Source organism: Phallusia mammillata, chromosome 2, assembly GCF_965637545.1.
Source record: "Phallusia mammillata chromosome 2, kaPhaMamm4.hap1.1, whole genome shotgun sequence".
In the NCBI taxonomy this organism is placed as follows: domain Eukaryota; kingdom Metazoa; phylum Chordata; class Ascidiacea; order Phlebobranchia; family Ascidiidae; genus Phallusia; species Phallusia mammillata.
Genome location: NC_137253.1, coordinates 11,920,665 through 11,942,025, shown reverse-complemented (window position 1 = coordinate 11,942,025; position 21,361 = coordinate 11,920,665). Strand labels below are relative to the sequence as shown.

General features: G+C 35.9%; 2 protein-coding genes across 2 annotated transcripts; one reads left to right on the top strand and one right to left on the bottom strand.

The window, feature by feature from the left end:
• Positions 1–165: 165 nt before the first annotated feature.
• LOC145212985 (putative aldolase class 2 protein PA3430) lies at positions 166–2,081 on the bottom strand. The gene is made up of 6 exons (XM_080081230.1): positions 2,002–2,081; positions 1,831–1,943; positions 1,477–1,647; positions 953–1,093; positions 598–704; positions 166–324 (listed from the first exon to the last, which is right to left on the bottom strand). The coding sequence occupies exons 1-6, from the start codon at positions 2,079–2,081 to the stop codon at positions 166–168; spliced, it is 771 nt and encodes a 256-aa protein (XP_079937356.1).
• Positions 2,082–12,405: 10,324 nt separating this feature from the next.
• Positions 12,406–20,761, top strand: LOC145212984 (VWFA and cache domain-containing protein 1-like). The gene is made up of 18 exons (XM_080081228.1): positions 12,406–12,415; positions 12,663–12,900; positions 13,192–13,354; positions 14,057–14,204; positions 14,650–14,721; positions 15,318–15,379; positions 15,441–15,579; positions 15,824–15,973; positions 16,184–16,301; positions 16,520–16,631; positions 16,841–17,006; positions 17,232–17,368; positions 17,781–17,959; positions 18,132–18,242; positions 18,525–18,653; positions 19,187–19,376; positions 19,706–19,885; positions 20,702–20,761. The coding sequence occupies exons 1-18, from the start codon at positions 12,406–12,408 to the stop codon at positions 20,759–20,761; spliced, it is 2,364 nt and encodes a 787-aa protein (XP_079937354.1).
• The last annotated feature ends 600 nt before the right edge of the window (positions 20,762–21,361 follow it).

Here is a 21,361-nt window from a genome sequence, read left to right as displayed (position 1 = left end):
TTCAGTTTATACAAGTCATCAGTTTACACCTAAGATATATGAATGTTTTTAAATTTAAGATACAAAATGTAAAGCTTATAATGAAACCTATCGCATTTAATGATCAATGGTGCAATGAAATGATAATAAAATTCAATTTCCGATGCGTTGTTTCATCCACTCTGTTTATTTTTGGGGCCATTGTATCCCGGGCATGAGGTGACGACATGAATCCAAATGCACTTGCGCATGATCGCTGTAGCTTTCTTTGATCAACTTGATGAATCTATCCACCCTTTCTTTGCTCAGCAGACGAATCGGCTTGCCACAGCTGAGAGACTTAACCTGCAAAGTAGATGATTTCGCGTCACATGACGGTTGCATCAAACTGCTGTGGTATTTCGTGTTAATAAATGAAAAATCCATTGTCATTGTGGCAAATTTAACAAGAGCTACATTACTCATGCGGCCGATCTCTCGTCGCCGCTGCACTGATAAGACAGAAACAGTGTGTACTCTTTGCAGCTTATCATGTATTGACTTAATGCTTTTATTTTTTTTAAATCTGATATTTAAAACTATGATTTTAAGACAATGTTATGTATTTTATGCGTTTACCTGCAATTCGCAAGCTTGCTCAACAGCCACCATCTTGTCGAACGCTTGCGCCACCGAGTGTCCGATTGTTGTCACACCATGATTTTCCAACATCAGCACATTTTTTTCTGCACAAAGAAATTAATATCAAAGACTTTTTTTGTCCCAAAATTTCTCCATGTTTTGCACACTTTGAAATTAGCAATCAAATTAGTCTCCAAAATTTTAAAATAAAAACGCTTGAATGAAAAAACGCATTTACAAGTCTTCGGTAAAATTTCACGTAAAACATTTTTTGAAACATTTTTTAATTACATTTCTAAAAAATGGTTAAAACAATGTTCACAACCAACACAACCACTTTGCTCATACTTACGTCCAAGAGCGTTAAACCAGCGGTCAAGTTCAGAGTCGTAATGTTTCTTCCCAGTGTTGCTGTAATATTCCACGTCACGAACAACCGACATACAACTCACGTTGACAGCTTCGATGACGCCATCTTCGTCTTTGATGCAACCTAAGCAAACAAAAAACAGAATTTTTTTGGCATTCACAGCATATCTGCAAGCTGTCCTGCGTCGAGCCCAAACGAAAAAAAATATTTTGTTGTTAGACAAAACATATTTTTGCAAATAAAATACAATGATTTTGATCAAATCAGAGCTATATTAGGCTGTTAGAAGGTCAAGTGACGGGGTTACGCACGATTCAACGCAAAAGTGTTTGCATTCACGTTTTTTTGTAAACACTTTGCAAAATTGTTTTAAACCTAAAACACCTATTTTTCACATATTAACAAAATTTAAACCATTTTTCCTGTATTTAATATTCGACATATATTAAACACCAACCAAACTAAACACACAACCGTTTCCGTATTTTTTAGAAACCTTCACTTACCAAGGCACGAAGCGTACACAGGATGGCAATGAAACATGGCTCTGGCATCCGGTCTTGCTTTCACCATTGCCTTCACAATCTCGACCTCGGTTACAGAGGTTTCGTCGAGTTTTAAAAAACCGTCCTCTCCCAAAGCCATGTCGACCTCGAGCATCGCCTCTGGTGTAACCACTGCGAATCGACAAGCAATTTACCAACAACATAAAGAAAACAGTTAAAAAGCATAAATATTTTTAAAATAAATAGTACATTTGCCAATTAATCGATTTAAATAATTTGGCCATTAATCGATTAACTGTTAGTTGTTTTGCGAAAACAAGGCTCGCCAGGGGTTAAAAAATTCTTTATTCATACGTTTCCATGGCATTGCAAACGGAACGAGCAGCATCACTTTTCCTCTGCCGTCTTTCGATTTGGCAAGAGCGCAAACGTGGTTGTAGATACGATCGATGTCTCCGATTCCATAGCTGTGGAAAGGAGGGCAGATAAAAATATAGTTTTATTGAAATAAAACCATGAAATTACTCGGCCAGGGCACGGCAAGCCAAAGCAAGCTCCTTCCGGACATAAGCGTTGCTTCCCAAAGGTTTTTCTGGCTTGTTCATGATGAAAAGCTAGTATAGGCAAGTTTATTCTCAGTTAGAGCTAATGCCTTTAAGCAAAAAAAAAAACAACAGTTCAGAGGCACGAACGCAGAACTACGCTTGGTTTCTCTTAAATTATGTTTTTTAAAGAACCGGTCTGACATAAAATCGAACGTTAGTTGCGGTTCTCCGCAAAGTGCCTATATTTCCGAACAACTGCTACTTTAAGCGACACCGCACTACAAAAACATGAAACAGGTGATATTGCGAAGTTGAAAATGACAAATTATTTTCCAATCATTTAAAACAGTGGTTCCCAAACTTTTTCATATTTTTTTGCAAAACGGTCCCTTCGCCATTATTTCGAGGGCTCGCGGTCCTTAAGCCTAAATGTGTATTTCACACAAACGAAAGTTAATTGCAGGATTTTAGCTAGTTATGCAAAATTGCGCATAACAATCATCCAAAGACAGCATGTGACATCACAAACAGGACAAAAACATTACGATTGTGCGCGAACAATTGCATTTTTTGATAGTTGTCATTCAATAAAGGCAATTGTTTAGCAATGGAGACAGTCGATTCTCAGTTCTACTTTGATTTAAACTTATTTAGTGGCATAAATTGACGCCAAATAAGATTATAGAATTACTTCAACCGCTTCGCGGTCCCCCAAAATTGCCTCACGGACCCCTAAAGGACCGCGGACCCCAGTTTAGGAACCGCTGATTTAAAAGAAGACAGAGCAAATTTTACACCTTACATATCAAAATAGGTTTGCCTGTCACCGAATTAGCAACCCTCTGCTGTGTTTACCGGCAAGCTGGAAACACTGCAGATTGGCCACAAGTTCTCGGACTTATCAACCCCAACGTTGCACGAACCTTTTTCAGTTTCTTGGTACTCCTGATGGGTGTCCGACACGCCCAGCTGCACTATTCACTAGCTTTGCCAAAAAACAGTCAAACTTCGTGCAAAATTAGGCACGAACCTGTCAAACTTCGTGCAAAACTATTTATTTAATCTTGTACGGGGTTTGTATTTCACAGGCAAGATCAAATGTAATAAAAACCATGTTTGTAAACGCTGTCACTGTCCCTACACAATTCCGAAGGTTTAGAGTGTTTTCGATCGATACAATAACCTTGATCTAGCCGTAAACAGAACTGCCGAAGAAATTTGACGTGCAAAGTTTCGGGCAGCAGTCAGATGTTTGGCATCAAATCCAAGAAACGAGTTGTCACAAAATGTCACCAAACATCGCAGAAACGACATGTTTGGTTAGCAGAAAATGACACACACGTTTAACATGCAAACCTGGAACCTTGAATATGCAGCAAAAATATACAAAAAAAACATTTTGTGCCGTTTGAGTCAATTAACATTAGGAATTCAAATAGTAACTGACAATTAAATTGATAATGCAAAAGTAAACTAATTCCGTTGGTCCAAGATGAAATAGAAAATGATTAAAATTAACACCAGTAACACGTATTTTTAAGACAGTTTTCAAAACACGTTGGGCATGAAACGATATTTTGAGGTTATTCTGATGTCAACACGAACACAAATGTCGAGCGGTCTACTTGGAAATTTCGAGCAAAGGTAAGTCATACATATGGTGCACGTTCGTTTCACCACGTTGTAGTTCTTCCTGGAAAGTCTGTGGTTCGTGTTAATTTTTGTTCCTTTATCTTACATGTAACGACGCAGGATACGCCAAAGAATTAGGAATGATATGTTCGATCTTTTAATACAGTTTGAAGGAAAACCTCACTTTCGCCTTTCAAAAAGTTCAAACGATGCGAGTAAATTAGATTCTGGAGCTAAAAAGCAACAGTTTTCTTATCATACAGAAAATCACAAAAAAAACGCCACTAGTGTTCAGCTTCGACAGGTGACAAACGCCGCAACAGAATCTCAAGGAAACCCTTGGCTGTTTTTTAAGTTGTAAACACTGTAGATTGGCCACAAGTTTTTGGGGTCATCAACCCCAACGTTGCACGAATATTTTTCAGTATTTTGGGACTCCTAATGGATGTCCGAAACGCCCAAGTGCACATTTTAGAAGCTTTTACAATAACCAATCAAACTTCGTGCAGAAGTGGTCACGAACCAGTCAAACTTCGTGCAAAAGAACTTTTTATTTAATCTTGAACGTGGTTTGTATTTAACAGGCAAGATCAAATAAAATTAAAAACCATATTTGTAAATGCTGCCACTATATTTGTGCACAATTCTAAAGTGTGGACTTTTTCTTCTGTCCACACAATAACTTTGATCTAGTCGTGAACTGAAATGTACTTGAATCGCGAACCCCCTTAATCGTCACGTTATGTTTCAAAGTAATAGCAAAAGACGTTCTCAGTTCACAGATATACCTCGTAAAGCATTATAAAATTAATAAAAAATTACCTCTTAATAAACAAATAAATGCATGTTTTTAAAAGAATAATGACACTTTAACGAAAATTAGGAACATTTATTTTGCATGACAGTGTTTATATAGATTGTATTTAATCAAGTCGTTTTTCACAAAGAGGTTTGTTCTGTGTTATAGCGATATTATGTTAAAATTTTTGAGCGAATTGCGGTATCGGGTGGGCCTTACGGAGTGTTTTCGGCGGCCACCGTGGAAATTTGGTTAGTTTGTAGCGGTATCGTACAAAATGTCGTAAAATCTGAAGAAATTTGGGATCAATTTTGCTTTTAAACAAGCGTGTTGGCGAAATATAGCAACAAAACGTACCGAAACTGCAAACAGTTTGGGTTAGTACCTTGTTTATGACGTCAAACACACAATTGTTGACAGTAAATGTTTGGCCATTATTGTGTACAACGCGATTGTACTGTAATAAATGGTTAATTTAGGTGATACAAGAGTAACAACTTGACGAAACATTTTCTAAACGTTGCTAAACCAATAATGGGTTAATAACGTTTGACGAACGTTGTAAGAATTTGACGAACGTTGCATTCTATTAAAAGTATATTGGGTTTTGAGCTGGAGCTCGTTTGGTTGCACGCATTGGTGACGTCATAAAAGTACCGTCATAATTACGTCCGCCACCTTGCATTTTTGAAAAACTCGTCGCCTATGATCGCAAACACGACATGTTTGTTTCGCAGAATTCACACACGTTTAACATGTACACCTGGAACCTTAAATATGCAAACAAATATGAAACATTTTGTGCCGTTTGGGGCAGTTAACATAAGGAATGCAAATAGTAACTGACAATTAAATTGATAATGCAAAAGTAAACTTGCGTTGGTCCAAGATGAAATAGAAAATTATTAAAAGTAACACCAGTAACACGTATTTTTAAGACAGTTTTCAAAACACGTTGGGCATGAAACGATATTTTGAGGTTATTCCGATGTCAACACGAACACAAATGTCGAGCGGTCTACTTGGAAATTTCGAGCAAAGGTAAGTCATACATATGGTGCACGTTCGTTTCACCACGTTGTAGTTCTTCCTGGAAAGTCTGTGGTTCGTGTTAATTTTTGTTCCTTTATCTTACATGTAACGACGCAGGATACGCCAAAGAATTAGGAATGATATGTTCGATCTTTTAATACAGTTTGAAGGAAAACCTCACTTTCGCCTTTCAAAAAGTTCAAACGATGCGAGTAAATTAAGATCTGGAGCTAAAAAGCAACAGTTTTCTTATCACACAGAAAATCACAAAAAAACGCCACGAGTGTTCAGCTTCGACAGGTGACAAACGCCGCAACAGAATCTCAAGGAAACCCTTGGCTGTTTTTTAAGTTGTAAACACTGCAGATTGGCCGCAAGTTCTCGGGGTCATCAACCCCCCAACGAAACGAGATTTTGAGGTTATTCCAATGTCAACACAAACACAAATGTCGAGCCGACTACTTGGAATTTCGAGCAAAGAATATTTTTCAGTTTTTTGGGACTCCTAATGGGTTTCCGACCCGTCCAATTGCACGTTCACAAGCATTTACACTAACAACCAATCAAACGTCGCGCAGAAGGTGGCACGAACAAGTTAAACTTCGTGCATAAGAACTTTTTATTTAATCTTAAACGTGGTTTGTATTTCACAGGCAATATCAAATATAATAAAAACTTTATTTGTGAGCGCTGCCACTACATTTGTACACAATTATGAAGGTTAGGAGATTATCTTCGATCCATAAAATACCTTTGATCTAGTTGTGAAGAGAAATGTACTTGAATCGCATCTTAACCGTGACCTCCTTAGCCGTCACTTTATGTTCCAAGGTAATAGAAAAAGACGTTTTCATTGCATTGGTAAACTTTGTGATGTGTTATAAAACAAGTACAAAAAATGGCCCAATAATAAACAAATGAAGGCATGTATCTAATAGAATAATGACACTTTATCGAAAATTATGAACATTTTTTGCACGACAATGTTTATAAAGATTGTATTTGATAAAGTCGTTTTTTACAAAGAGATTTGTTCTGTGTAATAACGACATCATGTTAAAAATTTTGAGCGAATTGCGGTCCCGGGTGGGCCGAACAAATTTGACGTGCAAATTTTCGGGCAGCAGTTTAGTGTTTGGCATCAAATCCCCCAAAAATGGTTCACTTTATCTAATATAGAAGAAACAAAATGTTTGTTTCGCAAAAAATGACACACACGTTTAACATGCAAACCTGGAACCTTAAATATGCAGCAAAAATATACAAAAAAAAAAACATTTTGTGCCGTTTGAGTCAATTAACATTAGGAATTCAAATAAGTTAGTAACTGACAATTAACTTGGTAATGCAAATGTAAACTTATTGCGTTAATTGGTCGAAGATGAAAAAGAAAATTATTAAAAGTAACACCAGTAACACGTATTTTTAAGACTTTTTTCTAATAACAAGTTGGGCATGAAACGATATTTTGAGGTTATTCCGATGTCAACACGAACATAAATGTCGAGCGGTCTACTTGGAAATTTCGAGCAAAGGTAAGTCATACATATGGTGCACGTTCGTTTCACCACGTTGTAGTTCTTCCTGGAAAGTCTGTGGTTCGTGTTAGTTTTTGTTCCTTTATCTTACATGTAAACAGGGGCGGGTCGTGCATAGGAGCTGCAACACCCCCTAGATAGTTTTACCTAATATTCCTACTATAAAGTTACAGATAACTTTCATTATACATGTTTTTTATTCTTTAGCATTTTATAACAAGCATAATTTCAGTATTGGTCGCCATTAAAAAATCGTATGACATCAATGAGTTATCTATGGTGGAACTGTGCGCTTCTCAACTCCAGTTTCATGACGTTATACAGTTGTGCGCATACATGTCTGGCGAAATAGGTGACAAGGAGTTGTTCGAGTAGCTCCACCCGTGAGGTGGCGGCAGTTGTATTGTCTGCTCCTCGGGTATTATGGTCCAAATCCAAACCCGTGTACCATATTCTTAAGTTCGACAGTGAGTACAATTAGAGAAAAATTTTGCCATCTTTTAAAAGGTTAATTGTGACTTTTCAAGGTGACTGTAAATGAGTTGAAGATTTTGCAGTTATAAACTTATAATTGAATTAAATAGTGAAAAAGGGTTTAAATAGTGAAAAAGGTTTTGAATTAAAAAGTGCAAAGAAAAAATTGAAAAAGACAAAAAAGGCTATTTTAAATATGCCAGACAGTAATAAGCAACAACAAGAAATACCCTAGATGACAGATGACATCATCAGTGATTACGTCACATGCGTGCAAAACAAAAAGCAGATTAGTGTTCATGTCCGTGAGATAGTTGCGGCAATAAGGTCATAAAAGCTACACAACTTTATGCGCAAACTTTATTTAATTCTAAATGGTAGCAATGAAAAAATGGCTTGGTGGCTGTGAAGTGTGAAGTTAAACGCCCCACTGAACATCCGGCAACATTAAATGCAGAACAAACAAGTGCAGATGCAATAGCAAGTTTTTTTGTAACACTTAACGCGAACAATATTTGCCATCAAGTGCAACCATGTATTGATATAACGGGCATGTACTGTTCGCTAAACACCCAGTAGCTGCTAAATTGCTTCACAGAAAATGTTTCTTAAAAATGAACCCACTACAGGGTAGATAGTAGTGAACACCAAACATACAGACTTGGACAACTAGATAATTCTAGTTGTCTAATTGGGCAAATTAGAGCGAAATGGCGGTAATTCTAGTTCTAATTTAATTTAGAATTATCGAGTAAGCTCTAATTCTAATTCTAATCTAATTCACAGTTTTCCCAAAATCGCTAGTTTGTCCAATGGCACTTTTGGGCATGTGATCTGAGCATGCATTTTGTAACCAAAGCGCACAAAACCATGCAATTAACAAGACCAAACTGCATCACTGAAACACGTTTTTCAGTGAAATTTGGCACTCAGCTCCGTTCAAACATGTTTTAGATGTACCGAATCGTATTGTTTTAAACATGCAAATCTACAAGTTTAAAGTGTACATTATTGCGTAGCAAAAATTACGTCACAATGGAGTTGGTAATTAAGATTTGTATTACTTGTTTTTCTACACAAAAGAAGTTGGCTTTTCTATATATTTCTAACTTATATGTTGTATAAAGGGTAAAAACTTGGAGCAGCTTTCCGAGAAAATTTAGGCACGAGCTGCCACTGCATGTAAACAACGCAGGGTACTCTAAAGCAGTGCTTGTCAACCTTTTTTGAAACTGTACACCCTTTTAACGTTTACTCAAAATTTGTACACCCTAGTGAAAAAATTATTCAACCCTGTAACACACTAAATCTGTGGTCCCAACAGAAATAATGATGATGAGCACAACACCAACAAGCCATAATCCATAATTTCAAAAATAACTACCATTAACAACGATTATCAAGTGAAATATTGAATTATGATGTCACAAATAAAGTTTTGTAACTTAAAATCAACATACACTTGAGATGCATGTTGTGCCATATATTGCACACTCCAGTCAGTCTGTTCTAAAACTGAAACCTGCCTATTGTGATGCCTGGGTCATAGGTATATTATATTTTGTATCTGGTACACCCCAGTACACCCCATCAAAATGGTACACCCTTTAAAAATTATGGTACACCCTGGGGTGTACAATACACCCGGTTGAAAAGCACTGCTCTAAAGAAAGAAAAACCAACATGTTGGATTGATTGATCGATCACTTGTGACAAAGTTTGAACTCACTTTCGTTTTTCACAAAGCTCAAAACAATACGAGTAAATTGATAACTGGAGATAAGAAACAACAGTTTTCTTTCACAGGGGTTCGGACCCAGGACACTCCCGGGGACGAATCCCGATCAGTTTTTTTATGTCTCTATGTGGGTCAGGTGCGCTGGACCATTCGGCCAACTTCCTGCCCGCTAAGAAGCAACAGTTATCTTGTCACACAGAAAATCACGGAAAAACGCCACTAGTGTTCAGCTTCGACAGGTGACAAACGCCGCAATGAATTCTTAAGATATCCCACAAACATAAAAGTAAAAATGTAAAGGAAAAACTCTGCATGAATATTTGTTTGCTTTTAAGTTCAAAAACGTTGCTGTAGATTGCGAAATATCTCAATTTTTACGTTAAGAAGAGACCCATTCAGTTGCGTCGTTGTGTTATGATGCTTTTGAATAAGTGGTCCTAGGGGGGGGGGGGGGGGGGGGGGGGGGAATTGCACAAATAAAAAAGAATATTTTTCGGGCGTGTTTTGTTCATATTGAAGCCAAAAACGAGAGAATTGGTGAAAAAAGAGGCCAATTTTTGTCGTTTTGTATTGGATGGTAAGTACCCTTGCTATTTTAAATAATATTCAAATAAGGTCTACTAAAAACATTAGACACATTACATTATAAAAAATATGAAAATACGTAAAAAATGTAAAAAAATAGTATGTAAAAATGTTCTGAGTTACTGTTTTGCTAAAAGGATAAATTTCTTAAAAAGTAGGCCGATTTCCAACCTGCGTACAAAACCATATTGGCATGGTTTAGAAAACGAAAACTAAATGCAAGTAAGCAGAAATTTCTCTCCTATTAGGAATGTTCAGGAAAACCGTCCCTCGCCTACCTTCCCCTTTTTCGTTCGTGACTGGTTGAAACCAAAAGTAAAAAGTAATGATAAAAATGGCATTAAATGAACATCTTTGACGTCAAACTGTTCACTACATGATCTCGTTAGGCTTGTTTATATTTCAAAAATTTTATGGTCTTCAGTTACCAACTGTACCATTCCAAAACACTTATTCCTGTACGAGTACAACTAAATTTTAGGTAAATAACAAGGTAAATAAACACTGTTTGTGTTTGAATAATATTTAGCGCAAAGTAACTGAACAAATTGTCAAAGTGAAGCTAAACGCCATTTAGAACCTGCTGGTCAGGTGTGGTATTAAGATGCAGATTGGAGCAAATAGAATACATGCTGTCCTAATTTTATTAACACCGATGATGGCACATAATGTTGCCAAATCGTTTGTGGTATAAATCGATTTTGTTTCTTATTTTAATCAGTACGCTAAATCAGAAAATTAAACATAATATGCATTTGTTTGTGGTCATTTTTTCGTTTGTGTTTTTCCATCAACAGTTTTTTTAGAGTAACTTTCCGTTTGGCATTTTCAGTTTCTTAACTGTAACTGGGAAATTTTTATTTCTTCAAAAAATAATGGTTACAAGCACGCGTACAGGAAAGACCCTTAGCTTAAGCGCACGTAATATGACGTCGAAACAAAACTTGATAATAGGAGAGGAATAACTGAAATTGGTGACGCGAACATATGCTTTGGAATGAGTAACCATCATTTCCGCCTATTTGTTTAAATTCGTTATGTGTGTTATAAACCGGTCGGCTGGATTTAGAATGATGTTCCTTATTTTTGTAGTCTGCAGAGTATATGGATTAGCTGTTTGCTGTTTAAAACAAAAAAACGTAAAAGTTGCAGAAATAATGAAAATTGCAAATCTTAACATGGCATTTCGTAGACTCTAGGAAGTACAATGTTTCAAAGGGTGTACCTCTTTGATGGGGTTTACCGGGCTTTACTAAGTTAGATACAATAAAATAATAAACTTGTAACCAATTATCACAATAGGCCAGTTTACGTTTCAGACCAGGCTGACTAAAGTGTACAGTACATGGTACAACTGTAGCCTAACTCAAGTGTTCGTAGCTAAGTTACTATATTCTCTCCGTAACGTTCAAATTTGATATTTCTCTTGATAATCGTTGAGGATAGTTATTTTTGCAGTAGAAAGACAGTTACAAATTACAGTTTTTACAGATTGAGTTGTTTGAACAAAATTAATAATAATAGATTAACACTGTGCTCGTTTGTATTCCTGATGGGGCTACAAATTGAGTGTATTAACTGTTGAACAAAATTTTGACTAGAGTGTACAATTTTTAAGTGAACGTTAGAAGGGTGTACCATTTCAAACAAAGGTTAACAAGAACTGTGCAGGGGTATTGTGCAAGTGTATTATTTTACGGTGTAACGCCAAATTAATTGTATCTGTTTTGCAGCAATTGATTGGATTTAGTAAACTATCTTTTTTATGCCTGAACTTCACGATGATGCAGATTACAATGTATTTTTTGTGTCTTTCTGTCTTTTTTGCTGCTCATGGCGTTTCAGGATCATTTGATATCACCACCACAGATCCAAATACCTTAGCAACGGAGATCAAAGAAATAACAGAGAAGTCGCTAAAGTACCAAGAGATGCAGGTATCTACATAAAATATGGATGGCCAGACGATTTATTAGATGAATGTATTTAAAAAAAAATTTGGTTGTGGCAATGCTGTAAATCGTTGTTAGGTATTTCGATGTTATAATAACATTTTGTATGTGTAGAACCACTTGGATACGTTAAAGTACCAAAGAGAAGAGTTGAACGGGACACTTTTAGATGAAGTATGATCAAACAAAAAAAATTATTCTCTACACTTGATTTTTACTTATTTATTTTTATTTTTTGTAATACAATTTTTTTTTTTAAAAGCTAAATTTGATTAAGTAGGCTATCAAAATAAAGGTAAGGCAAACAAGTTTTTCTTCGTCCTAATCGCCTGACGCAAAAATGTTTAAATTTTATTACTATAGGCCTACATAAAATTGAGAATAAGACTGTGTTGGCTAAATCAAAGTCGTATACATATTTACAAAACTTAAACCTCATTACTTCTGAAAGGGGTAATTTCAGAGCAATCTATTTGTTTTTTGTTGTTTTTTTAGCTTAGCAATTCTCTCAGCAACAAGTTTCAGTCCCGCATAGCGGCGGTCACACGTTTGCGAGACGCAGTGATCAAGTCTTATTCCGAAACCAATACGAGTGCTCAACTGTGCTGTAGTTTATCAAACACCCAACTGGAATATGACACAAGGTTTAAACAGTCGGTAAGCATGCAGAACTTGTAAGTTCACAATTGTTTGGATAATATATTTACTTTTTTTAGAAAGCAGCAATGTAAAAATATTCCATCGCTCTTCTGAATACATGTAGTTTTTTTTAAATTTTGTTTGAAAATTTAATTCAACGGATTTTTTGTAAATCACTTCGTCTGTATACGTTGCTTCATTTAAACCCAAAACCAATAAAAATGCCGTACAGCTACAATACCTGTTGAGCAGAAAATTTATTTCTAAACTTTACCAAAAAGGTGTCTACAACAAAAGTTTGTGAGCTTGTGTCATCGAACGCCAAATACAATCCAGTTCGACTTCAAAGGGCCTTTCAGAAAGCCTGCGTTGAAAACTTGTCCAATGTTCCATCTCTCAAGTGGCAATATTTCGGAAGCGAACAAGGAGTTACCACCACGTTTCCAGCCACAAAAGCAAGCAGCTGTGGTTCCTATGACAACAGATTCAGGTAGAGTGTAAACAATTTAAAATCATTAAATCGGTTTTTACTTATTCGATTTTTCGATTACAGACAATATACTGGTTCTCAACGTTTCTTTAATGTGTGACCCTCTGTGTGACATAGGGGCTTTTAAAGAGCGTTTTTACACGTTAGTATGATAATTTGCTATACATTGTAGCCTAAATCAAAAACGTGATCCCGTATTGGAGAAATGTTAAATTTCACCACGAAATTGATTTGAAGTTCATCAGTTAAATAAAAGTCTTACTAACTCAATTCTGGCACTTAATTGTTCAGACCATGGTATGTGCAAAGTGTCATGCCATTACGAAAACAAATCGTAATCGTTATTGACAAAAGTGGATCTATGGCGCAAACAGACAACAGTGGCGTGAGCTACATGGAATTGGCAAGACAAGCTGCCAAAACTATAATAGATACTCTCAATGCTTATGATGAGGTATGTAATGTGAAACGTTGGACTAGAATATTCCGGCAAAAACCCACACAAAACCGGATTTTTCTTCGATTTTTTGACCTCTAAAACTTAAAAAAACCGGAAGACTATAGCCTTAGGTTTTTTCGAAAATCGGTTGAAAATTTCAGGTTTTCGAGTCTGGTTTAAACCGGTTTGGTGATTCGGTAGGAGGCTAAAACCGGCTAGAATCAGTTTGAAACTGGAATATTCCGGCGAAAATCTCTCAAAAACCGGATTTTTCTTCGATTGTTTTCACAAAATCAAAGAAAAATCCAGTTTTGGGTGGCTTTTAGCCAGACTTATCCAAGAACAAACTGGTTCTAACCGCTTTTGACCTCCTACCGAACCTCGAACCGGTGTCGTTTGGGTTGTCAAAACCCTCCAATTTTTAAATCCAATTTTGTGTGACCTAAAGCCCTCACGTCTCCAATTCCCCGTTGTTGTAATCGTGGAGTTATCAACATTTTTTTTATTTTAAGCGTTTTTTCACTTACACATCTCCTTTCAGTTACAAATAACATTTGAACCGATTCATAAACATTAAATTTGATGAGCCTTAGGTCATCCTCAGCCAATTCAATTTGTACGCTTATTTAACCTAAGTAACAGACTACATTTTGTAAAAACGCCTAGCAACGCTATTGAACCGAAATTACAAATTCAGCTGATTGCTTTGTTTTGTAGTTTGCTGTAGTTGATTTTTCGACTTACGCCAGCGTCTACAACAATTTTAAAATTTCGAACGGCGGATGCTTTAGTAATACTTTCGCTTTGGCCACCCCACAAAACAAGAAGTTGGTCAAAGATTATGTGAGTGGCATCGCGGCAAGTGGTGAGTTCTGCTGTAAACCAATTATTAAGTTTTTTGTTTAAACATTCCTAAGACTAGTACAGATTTTCCATCTTTTTGCAAACTTTATACTGTGTGGAACCTTTTAACAATGTTTTAACAGAAAAAAATATGAAAAAAATAGTACAACCTCACAGCAAAAATCATGGAACGATTAAAAGTTTTATTAATAAAGATTCTAATATTTCGAATTTAACTTTAACAAAGAAGTTTTCCGTTGCCATACACCATGATGTTTGTTGTCTATTATAACAGTGGTTCAATGCGTTTAATCTTTTTGGGGCACTTTTGAATACATAAAGGATATTTCTTGTTTTGGACCACAACTGTTTAATGCGGCCTAATTGGGCGGACATCGGCATTTACCCATCTATCAAGTTATACTCCTACGAGTGAAATCCTTTTTACAGCAACGTTTCCATTACAGGTGGTACCGCGTATGCATCAGCTTTGAATATGGCGTTTACTTTTTTTGGCAACATATCAAGCAAAACACCAGGTACATTGCTGTCGGCTCTATGGACCTTGCGTAAGAATTCAACAAAACAACAATTCCGATTATAATACCAAATAAACTGTTTTACAATCCTGGCATTTATCCAGCAATCAAGACACTAACTGCAGTGTTATAATTTGAAAGTAAAAAATAGAACCAATCAATAGTATGATTGTAAAGCAGTCTGACAAAACGTATTTGAAATATACTTTTTTAAAAGCTACTTATTTTTTTCAACGTTACATTTTTTCATTTTTGATTTTGAAACAGCAAACAGAGCGATATTGTTTTTGTCGGATGGACAACCAACCGACAGTCCTTCTCTTATCATGTCAACCTTACACCAGAAACAGCGCCCTCAACAATTCAGTAGCTCTTTTGACTTACGGTTTAGGACAGATTGGTAAGGCATAAACCGAGGCATTCACTTCAAAGCAAGACATTTTGGCATTTTGATCTTTCTGAAAAAAGTTATTAACCTCTAAAACTGCAAAATTTCGTAACTTGAGTAAAGAAAATAAAAACTTTGCAAGCTTACAAAGCACTGTAATACCACTGCTGCTGACAAGTATTATTGAACAACAATAAATCTTTTTTAGATGGAACTGTATTAAGTCAGATGGCCCAATCTACTACGATTAAAGTTGGGTCAAGCAACAAGGTAACATTGTGTTTTTACTTGATTTGTAGCCCATACATTATGTTCCAAATTTCTTTTCAAGACTGGAACGTACACGGCTGTCTACAACCCTTCAGACCTGCGAAACAAGATGGCTTCATATTATTACTTCTTTTTAGTTCCGGGCCAAACCACTAACGTTCCGAATTGGTCCCTTCCACATTTGGACATTTGGGAACTTGGTATGAAAATATTTTTTGTAAATTTTTTAACAATTTTCTTAAGTTGAATGTTACAACAAAACAGCATCCCTCGTTTCAAAAAAAATATGATTCCATATATTTCTGACCTAAACCGCTGTAAATATAGATGTAAAATATGTTTATGTACAGACATTAAAAGAATGGTTCTAAGTTACTCACAGTAACGATTTTGTGATCAAAATTTATTGCGACATATTTTTAAAATTTTATCTGTTTTTTTCAGGTACAATATTGACAACTAGCTTACCGGTTTACATCGGTGGGCGTTTGGTGGGCGTGGCAGCAGCCGACATGACACTCGAAGAACTGCTCGTGGAATCAAGTTATTTTAAACCTACTAAGTTCTCCTATTCATTTGTGATTAACGAAGAAGGTTTGTATACCTGCTGCTTGTGAAATGTAAAAGTCTTTAGGGTTTGAGTTAATTTTCGATAAAACAATTTTGCACCACAGAAAATTATTCTAGCTTCCGACTTGTCCATATTAAAATGGTTAGGATACTAGTTTCGTTTGTTACTACTTATTTTGCTAGCTTGGAGTGCTGCGTGTTATTCTACGTATCTGAATTTCATTTAAATTCCAGGTTTTGTATTAAACCACCCAAACTTTCCCTACGCCACCGATGGGGATCCGCTGTTAGTTGAAGCTACCTTATTTGAGCGTGACCAGGAATTTTTGTCAGTGTTTGTCTCTATGAAAAGGTACAGTTAATCAATTAGACACATAGAAAGGTGCCTAAACTCTACAGTACTCTTTGTGCTTTTTAGTGACTCAAAGCAGCACAAATCACAAGTTTAAAATTTTGTTATTCCCCTCGAGTTTCGACTCTACTAACCACGTACAAAAAAGCGTGGTATATGATTTAAAATCAAAATGGTGTGCAGACGAGTATAACGTTCCCAAAAACATTATCTTTCAGTGGCGGGTCAGGCAATAAGACTTTCGTATCGACTCGTATTCTACCAGCTGGTGATAGTAAGATGTACGGTGTGCGTGAGATGAAAGTGAAATCAACTTATTACTGGAAGCAGGTAAGAACAGGTTCAGTGGTTTATAAGACATAAGTGGACCATATCACTTGACCCTTATTTTAAACAAAATTGCCCAACCAAATTGAACGTAACCTACTACTGGTAGCAGGTAAGTAGCAAAACCAACAGTCATAGGTTCTATTTTTTTCCTAAACTAAGTTACAGACCAAGTCTTTCAACTTCCATTTAAAACATGGCTATGCGTTTAGATCCCAGGTACGAAGTTCTCACTTTGCTTGGTGCTGGCTGATGAAGATGCTCAGAGAGTGTTGGCTTCACAAGGATCTCTTGCATCCGGAACTTTTCTCTACCACCGATTCGATCTCGTTCCTCCGACTCAGCAGTGCTACCACGGAAGAAGTTTCTGTGCTAAAAGTAAATGCATCCGAATAGACAACCAGAATTTATTTAGTTTAGGGTTATAACGTTTATTTTAAATACAACATTTACTATTTGTGCCAAGTCAAAAAAACAGTAAAGGGCAATTATTATTTTATGAATATTTACATAGGCTACATTTGTTTTATATTTTTCTTGAAAAAAAAAACGATAAAACTTGAAAAAATAATTCCTTAACCTTACTTTTTCTCAAACACGCAGATCAGAGTTCAATCGCTTTGGCTGCAAGATCTTTCAAGGACCCTGAGATTTATATGTCACAAAACACTTCTGTTAGCTATGTTCGCTCACTCATGGATTACATGGAAGGAAAAAGCTTACATGCAGTAAATATCAAAGTAAGCATCATAGTATTTAGACATGTACCGAATTTACAGTCCGTTTTCTACGTCCAAACCTTCTGTAAAGTATTCGACTCATTAACAAAACATACGTGTTGTGTGGTAGACACAATTTTCTTTCACTGGTTTTTGATGGATGGTTAAAGAAGACCATTTTCGATACCTTTTTCGACATGCATCGAACTTCCTTACCCAGAAGCGTTTTAACGTTTTAAAAAACAAACAAACAATATACCCGATGGTCTATAAAAGTATGCCTAAAGCATTTAAAATAATAACATTATATATGTACCTCCAAATTTCGGATCAAAAGAGGCATACAAATTTTAAAAAGTGCCAGAGGTTTAATGGTAATTTTGTGGTAAACTTCCCTTAACGTGCACAACGTCTCATGAAATCTGTGTTACAGCCTGGAGTTAAAGATGCTGCGGTAGCAACTTACAAAGCTGATGAACTATGGAAAGCTGCTGAAGCGGACGAATTGAATCGACAAGTCTTCTGGCGTTATGTCGCCACTGAGGAAGGACTCTTTCGTATCTTCCCCGGAACCCAAATGCCTAGTAACTTCGATCCAGTAAAAAGAGCTTGGTAGGTTTGTTTTATCAACACATAATAAATAGTTTTATACAACGCCCTGCTTGTTTGCCTTTTTTACCATAGTTAAGTATAAATTTTCTCAATTTATTGCTTCTAGGTTTGGGATTTAAATTCTTTTTTTGGTTCAAAACGGGTACTCGATATCTCGCTTGCTTTTTTGCAGGTACGAAAGTGCCCAAGCCAACCAGGGCAAATACGTCATCATTCCACCGTACCGTGACGCAGCAAGTAATGTTAGCGTTGTTACTCTGGCCAAGACGCTCATGGAAGGAAGGTATGTTAAAAGCTCTCTTTAAAATGATACCAGTCCAAAAGCATTGTCATTAAGTTAAACAAACTTATGCCAATTAATATGCGTCAAAACTAAACTACATGAACCTATTGTGAAGAAGTAATAGAAGATCAGAGTATAGCCAATGAAATATGACATTGAATGCAGAATAATAATAATCAAAATTGTAAAAACACATAGACAAACTTTTTTTCCATTTTTAAATCCTTTTGAAAGTTTATTTTAATTTGTCGGGCTCACTCTCTCAATAATATTTTTGTGCAGAAGAGGTGAAGGTCACAAACCCGCAACTGACAAATCGATCGGTGTCATGGGAACCGATATTGTGACGTCATACTTCCGGCAAGTAATTTTGGAACTGTACCCCATCTGCAATCAAACGTCATTATACAAGTACGTAGGTGGTCACTCAACAGCAAAAGTTTTGTTGTTGAACCCCAAATAGTAAAATTCAAAAGTGAATTAAAAAATGTGAAAGGTGAAAAAAAAAGTGAATTTTAAACAGTGACTTAACAATTTCGTGTATTCATACATTTTTATTTCAGGCAACAACATATAACTTATCTTTGCATCAACAACGGTTACAACTAACCAGTTTGACATGACATATAAAACTTTACTTTTTTTCGTTTAATTGCATGGCATGAAAAGATAATGTAGTACAACAGACGGTACGTAGTAGTTCATTTAATTTGGGATCTTATCAACAGAATAAGGAAAAAATATTAAAACCTGTGTTCAAAAATTGCCATTTTTTGCATTTTTTGCCCATAAAAAGCATCCAATGGAAAAATGATGAGCTACAGCCTATTATACTCTTGTTTATGGACTTATTTTTACTATTAAGTTAACACAAGCTGCTCATGAATTAGGGACAAATGAAGATTGATATTTTGTCATTATTGGTTAACGAGCAACACTTTCAGATGCATTCTTATCGACAATGCTGGTTTCGTGATTACAGCCGAACAATTCGTCACCAATCCAATGGACGCATTTAACAAACATATTGCCGGTATTGAACCTGAAATTGCCCACAGACTACAAACTAGCAACATACTACTGTCACAAAAATGTGCCAATATCGAGAACGCTCTTATACATGAAACATTCCAGGTGAGATTTCTTTGTAAAAAACATGTTATAAGTGCACATACACGTGTTTAAAACTTGATCTGTGATGAGTTTTACCAATGATAAGTTTTTTATTTAAATCTTTCAAATAATCAATAGGATCACAAGTTTGAATGTTTGGCCTGATGTAAGCACGAAAATATTTTTAGAGAAAAGCCATACACAACAAAATATTTAAGTCTTTCAAAAAACAATCAGATCTTTTCTCTGATTTCTTGTTCGACAAAGAAAAATAGAATAGAAAAAATAGCCTCTTGTAGTATTTAAAAAGGCAGATTACTGGGACAGTCCTTGTATTTACGCCATTTTAGATTTTGCCCAACCAGACAAGATTTGGCGGAACTACCGGATATCCTGCTTGCCAATATTTTGAGTTACTGCCTGTCAACGGAACGAACACATACTTAATTGTTGCAAGTAAACAAGCTGGCTCTTGCGGTTCTAGTTCACCATGGTGGTGTGGCTGCAATGGGATTGGATCAACTACAGACGTAATTTATGTTAACGTTTTTGTGATTGTGGCAATTCATTTTAATTTGTTTTAAAATATAATTGTTAACAATTTAATTGTAAATTAAGTCAATGCTTCAAAGCTTTTCCTATAATAGGCTATATTGTCTGTGATTTTACAATTATATCCGTCCCAAAATGAAAATCTTGACGAACACAGTCATAACACAGTCATATGTAACAAAACTGTTGTTTTCCATCTCCCCAATTTTTACGTATTCTTACCCAGACCCCGACCTGTTCAAACTCTGCCACGTGTTCTTGTCCGTGTACTTCACGCTACGAAGGCTACCAACCCTGCTCCAACAAGTATTTGGTAGTAGGGTAAGAGCAAATACAACATAAAAGACCAAACTTAATTGGGCGAGTTACATGCATAAAAGGCTCCTACGTAAAGTATCGTGGTTTGAAAAAAAAATAGTTATTTAGTGTTTTTTTAGTGTTTTAAAAGTAGTTATTTAGTTGAGTTTTACTCCATAAAAAAAACTTGTTATATGTATTACACTTTTGTAAATATAATAGGTTATTTGAATTGCTAACAACACATTTTCATGGAAAAACTTGTTCAAAAGTTCAGACCTTACTAAGCGTTATAACAAAACATATTAAAAAATGCCGCAATGGTACAAGTAAGGAATCATTCATATTACGTGTTTCTTACCAGTAAGACTTCGTTTCTAACACCTTATGAACAAACGGACTTTACCGATCCAGTCTTATACTTAAAAAGTTACACTTTTTAAACCAAAAAATTGCCACCATAACAATGTGCTTCGTTGATGTTTTTATTCTAACAGTCAGCCCCCGTGTACACCCAAGATCATAACCCTCTCTCAGGTTGGAGCACCGCCCGTTGAGCTAAACACTTTGGAACAGTGCTATGACATTAGTTTTCTTGGTCCATTGACAAAGAACAAACAGACAAACGAAACAGACGTGGGAAGCTTTTTTAAAGGCGGTAGGTTTAGTATTCCTATAATGCAGGGGAACGTATATATGTCTACAGACATCTTTCCAACGTCGCTTGCCGAAGGGGCAATGACAGTGTGGGCTAACACTTTTATGTGAAATGTAGGTTATTATCAACTGATATTTTTCGTCACTTTAGCTCTGGGAACATAGGTTGATAAAAGACCTAATTTGAACCGATCCTTGTGTGGTTAAAAATTTATTTTGCAGTATATTGGCTAGGAATGAAAATGTTTTGAACTGTTACGGAAGGAGTTCGTCGATGAAAGTTGAGAACCACAGAGTTATCATAAAGCAGACAGACGCGTTCATAGGCTGGGTTTTAGGGCAAATAGATTCGGCCTATATCCCAAAACATTCTAAATAAAAGTTGTAACAATTTACATTGTTTGAAATAGGTTGTTTATTTTCGATCGCAATCACTGAATTAACGTCAAAAAGTACTTAAATTATATGTCGTGAAAAACTCTCGTAGGCCTATGCTAATC

Excerpts from the sequence above, each read along its gene's own strand:
- LOC145212985 (XM_080081230.1), bottom strand. The coding sequence starts at position 2,081 with ATGAACAAGCCAGAAAAACCTTTGGGAAGCAACGCTTATGTCCGGAAG. Across the intron at positions 1,648-1,830 it reads GTTTGCAATGCCATGGAAAC|TGGTTACACCAGAGGCGATG; the intron begins GTATGAATAAAG and ends GTCGATTCGCAG. Across the intron at positions 1,094-1,476 it reads TGTGTACGCTTCGTGCCTTG|GTTGCATCAAAGACGAAGAT; the intron begins GTAAGTGAAGGT and ends TTGTTTGCTTAG.
- LOC145212984 (XM_080081228.1), top strand. Across the intron at positions 17,960-18,131 it reads GATCCAGTAAAAAGAGCTTG|GTACGAAAGTGCCCAAGCCA; the intron begins GTAGGTTTGTTT and ends GCTTTTTTGCAG. Across the intron at positions 18,654-19,186 it reads AATCAAACGTCATTATACAA|ATGCATTCTTATCGACAATG; the intron begins GTACGTAGGTGG and ends CAACACTTTCAG.